The sequence below is a fragment of the Saccopteryx leptura genome, unplaced genomic scaffold, assembly GCF_036850995.1.
Source record: "Saccopteryx leptura isolate mSacLep1 unplaced genomic scaffold, mSacLep1_pri_phased_curated manual_scaffold_70, whole genome shotgun sequence".
In the NCBI taxonomy this organism is placed as follows: Eukaryota; Metazoa; Chordata; class Mammalia; order Chiroptera; family Emballonuridae; genus Saccopteryx; species Saccopteryx leptura.
The window spans coordinates 73,475-78,235 of NW_027095752.1; the positions used below are offsets into that span (position 1 = coordinate 73,475).

The following is a 4,761-nucleotide window of genomic DNA, read 5'->3' on the forward strand; positions in this document are numbered from 1 at the left end:
TCGGGGCAGGTGCCCGTGTCAGGGAGGGTCCCGGCTGTGAGTCTCATCCCCTCCGAGGTCTGAGGTGAGGGAGCGACTGGGAAGAGTCCATTCCGCCTCCTCTCCGTCCACAACAGTCAGAATTCTCTTCACCCACGCTGACACCGGGGTCGTCCGTGGAAGGCACGCGGGCTACAGATGATCAGTCAGTCCAGGAATCCAGTCACAGGGCTCAAAATAGGACCTTGTGTGTTTGTGCTTGTGAGTGTGACACAAGTCTGCTGTTGGACCCTGAATCAGAGACACCAGCCACGCATCTGCAGTGGTCACACACGGACGTGTCAGCTGTGATGAAGAGGACAGACTTGCTGTCCCCTCAGGCAGCAGTGTTCGATGTCCTTACAGTGCCCATGTGGTTGAGGGTTCTGATGCCCTGCGTACTTAGAACAGCTCTACAGGGGCCTCTTGTTAAGTACTGTATGGACGTGGAATTTTAAGGGTTGTTGGTGACGTGAGTAGCACAGAATCCCCCACCTGAGCAGAGCTGTGCTGGGATCTGAACCGAGTACAGGCTCCTGACTCAGCCCAGGCTTCCCCTTCACACTGAGGACACAGGGAGGCTACGGTGCCCACGCTCAGCTTCATGTTATACATAAACACATGTACACACATCTGTACACACCTACATGCATGCACACATGTATACCTATGCACATGAGCACACACATTCCATGGAGAAATAATGACTTTCTTCTTTGTGAAGGTAATTAAATACTCACTCCTGTAGTAACATAAACAATGAAACCCATTATTGGATAATAAACAGGGTGTCACCTTATAAATAAGTCAGAGGAGGAGGACAGCAGAATGACAGGCAGAATTATAAACACAGACACAGGATGGGACGTGATGCTCTGTGTAAGGAAACAGCTGTGGGCGAAGGTCGTTGGAAATTGGAGCAGAGAGACAGACAGACGGGGGACTGAGGGTGTCAGGTCCATCGGGGTCCTGCCTGTGCCAACCTCTCCCTGAGAGCAGAGGGCCGAGAAGCCTGGGGGACACACAGAGGGGAGGAGGGCTCCCTGTAGGAAGGTAGAGGGGACAGGACGTGACCTCAGGGCAGCCGTGTGTCACCTCAGTGCTCAGTCGGGACAACACAGACACGTTTACTTCTCACAGAAATTCATGCAATCGGTGGGGAGGTTATGACGACTTTGCATCTTCAGATCCCGGACGGGTGACCCTTAGTGCAGGGTCAGAGCCTGAGCTCCCAGCAGAGCTGCCCGCTCCCCGGGCTCAGGGGGACGTCGTGTTTGTCTGAGGACGGGGCTCTCGTCTGCTCAGGACGTGTCCTCGGTCAGCGCACTCTGGAGCAGCTCCCTGAGGGTCCTTCGGCCCGGCCGCTGTCCCTGCCTCCCCACGAAGAAGTAGATGACGGGGTTGACCGCACTGTTCAGGGCAGCCAGGAGGCAGGAGATGTGTAACAAGTTGTTAAAAGAGTCTGAATATTCTGAGTGTATTTGACCCAGTAAGTGCAGACCAAGAGGCAGCCCGAGCAGCAGGAAGGCCAGCACGGTGAGAAGGATGACCCTGTAGAGCTTGGTGACCTGTCTCCGCCGGGAGCAGCACTGCACACGGATGAGCAGGGTCAGGCTGGACACACACAGCACGAGAAGTGTGAGGAAGTATAGCACACAATACACCGGCAATAGTGTGTCCCGTATATAATATGTAGAAGAATAACTAAGACACAAAAACCACAGAATTCCCAGACACAGTGACAGTCCCCAAATCAGAGCGCACACGATGGTGGAGAGATGGGCGAGGCGGTGGCACTTGTACCAGATGGGGAAGGTGACGGACAGACAGCGCTCCGTGCTGATGGCCATCAGCAGACTCAGCCCTGCCGTGTTAGTCATGATGCAGAGAATTACGCTGAACCCTATCAGTTTGTAAATGTAATACCGAAAAATTTCACTTGTGACCCAGGTATTTAGACATAAGAGGAAGGCGAAGTCCGCAATGGCCAAGTTGAGGATGTAGACCGAGAAGGGGTTCCTCTTCCCGCGGACCCTGAGCAGCCAGATGACCGTCCCGTTCCCCACCATCCCACAGAGGCCAATCAACAGAGCCAATGGTGATATAATATATTTTAAAGAGAACATAAAGTTATTGTATTCAGTCGATGTGTTGTGCCATGTTGCATTTCTCTCTTCTGGTAACACAGACTCGTTACTTGGGTCTAACAGCCCGGGCTGCGGCCGGGGAGAGAAGGTCATGCTGTCATCGCTGGGTTCCTGAGCCATCTGCCGGGCCCTGCTGCAGGGTCACCCTGTGAAGATGCAGGTGGACACTGGGCCAGTACCTCTGAGGTCAGGGGGATCTGGTCATTCTTCTCACTTGAGCTTCAGACGCTCCTGAGACATGTGACCACAGGGACACGATCGCTGGATGGCACTGGACGGGGTTCACACACTCAGTGGGTTTTACCTGCAGGAGCCTTTCCCTGGGGAGCCCAAGAACACGACACCCTGTGTGCAGGTGACCTCACCTAGATGAACTGTCCCCACTGCCCCCTGAGCTCCCGGCTCCAAGGTTTCAAAGGTCCTTTTTTTTCTTTTTCTTTTTCTTCCTTTTCCTTTTTTTTCCTCCCTTCTTCCCTCCCATCCTCCGTCTCTCCCTCCCCATTCTTCCTTCTTTCCTTCCTTACTACCTTCTTCTCTCTCGTTCTCTTTCTTCCTTCCTTTCTCTCTCTCTCTCTCTTTTTCTTTCTTTCTTTCTCTAGTGAGAGGAGGGAATAAAGTGAAGCAGACTCCTGCATGCTTCTGGACCAGAATCCACCTCACTTCCTCATCAGGGATGATGCTCAACTACTGACCTATGTTTAGTGCCTGAGGCTGATGCGCTCTAAGAGAGCCATCCCGAGAACCGGGGCCAATTTCTAACCAATCTAACCATTGGTTGTGAAAAAGTAAGAGGGAGAGAAGGGGACGGAGGGGACACAGATTGTCGCTTCTCCTGTGTGCCCTGACCAGGATTCAAACCACAGACATCCGTATTCAGAGCTGATCCTCTATCCACTGAGTCACTCTCTGGGACCTCACAGGCTCTCTCTGGTCCGTGTTTACCATGGCATCTGACCAGGGAATGTCAGCCATGTGCTGCCTTTGCATGTTGTCATTTTGCATCATAGTCACTTCATTCCACTGGAACCTGGGGTCTGAGGGTGATGGGTCACATTGACTGTGTGTCCTGTTAAACTCAACTGACTTCTTTCTATCTGCCTGGAGCCGATTCCCACACCAGGAAGCACACACTTTCCTAATTTCCAAACATGATTCTCAAAGCTCCTTATCCTTTTGTTCTTATCTGCTTCTGCTTCTCTCATTTCCTGTCCTGTCTCTCCTTCCTCCTCTCTCCCCCTCACTCTACGGGGAGACACGTGAAGCATCTCACACAGGTTGGACTGTGAAGCCACAGTCTGACTGTCCTGTGGTCAAAGTCTCACCAGGCTCTGGTCCACAGACCACCCACGATCTGGCTTACTCTGTGGGGTCTAGAAACACTCCCGTGTCCGGTGCTCTTTGGACCCGCTGTCCAGCTCCGTGTCTGTTTGCCAACGAGGCAGCTGTTCTCATGAGCTCGTCCCTTCCCTGTGCTACGTGAACAGGACAGAGCAAGTGCTCCACGGGCAGTGTCCCGGCTCCCTCCACGTCCCACCTGTGTCCCCGACAGGCTGGGCTCAGCCAGCATTGCATCTGCCTTCACAATCATAGGGGGCAGGAGAGGAAGATGCTGGGGAATTCCTTCACAAGTGGAATAAGGGAAACTGAGGTAACATAATTATTTGATCCATCAATTGAAGATTGAAGATCCATCAGTTTGAACAATTACAGCCAGCTGACAGACCACAAGGTTTTCTCCTCTGAACCAAGGACATTAGGAGCATGACTTACCCCCCCCCCCCATTGTCCTGGGGAGCTGAACGAGCTCGGCCCTGGTCCCTCCTCATGGACCTTCTTTAAAATTAAAACAAACCCCAAAATAACCCTGATCCCTGTGCTTACAAATTTTGATCAATCAACATAATAATGACACAGACAGAGAGTTAATGAATACTCTGTCCAGACCCTCTCCTGAGACCTCCCCAACGGTCCCACTGGCCGACCGAGGACACTTAGGACAAACGGTTTATACGCCCCAGACCCTCCTGGGAAGCAGACATGCCTCAGCCCTGGTCTCTCCTCAATGTCGCTCTTTCAAAATAAAACTAACCATAAATAATTCTGACCTTTTTACATACATTTTTGATAAATGAAGATATTGAAGGACACACCTGGACGGGTAATGAATATCCTGTTAAGACCCTGCACTGACTTCCACCAGCGATAGGGAAATAAAAGCCTCAAGACAAGGGACCCAGAGGAAAGTCTCCCTGGAGCAGCCACACACCCTTCTCTCTAAGGGTCCCCGTGAGACGCAGACAGGAGAGCAGCGGGCAGGGGTAGCTCATCCCGGGCTGACCCCTCAACCTGACTCCAAGGCCCCCTTTCTCTCTGACTTCCCAGGGGGCTGACAGCAGCCCAACCCTGGCTCACTTCTGTCCCTGTGACTTCACTTCTCAGTGACTTCACACAGCCCCACGGCTCAGTCCTTCCCTGTCACACTTCTAGACCCAGAGCACCCGCCCAGGCTGTCCCCTGTGGCTCCTCTGTCCTCAGCCCTCCTCCATGGCGCTGTCCCCAGCTGTGGTAAATGTACCCTCAGCATTGCCCACTCTCG

The 4,761-nt window shown here is 52.8% G+C and overlaps 1 protein-coding gene across 1 annotated transcript; it reads right to left on the reverse strand.

Moving 5' to 3' along the window:
- Positions 1-1,319: 1,319 nt before the first annotated feature.
- Positions 1,320-2,087, reverse strand: LOC136387086 (mas-related G-protein coupled receptor member X1-like). Its single transcript, XM_066358141.1, has 2 exons — positions 1,783-2,087; positions 1,320-1,632 (listed from the first exon to the last, which is right to left on the reverse strand). The coding sequence occupies exons 1-2, from the start codon at positions 2,085-2,087 to the stop codon at positions 1,320-1,322; spliced, it is 618 nt and encodes a 205-aa protein (XP_066214238.1).
- Positions 2,088-4,761: the final 2,674 nt, after the last annotated feature.

Coding starts and splice junctions, on each gene's coding strand:
- LOC136387086 (XM_066358141.1), bottom strand. CDS start 2,087: ATGGTGGGGAACGGGACGGTCATCTGGCTGCTCAGGGTCCGCGGGAAG. Junction 1,633..1,782: donor GCCCATCTCTCCACCATCGT/GTGCGCTCTGAT, acceptor GTGTGTGTCCAG/CCTGACCCTGCTCATCCGTG.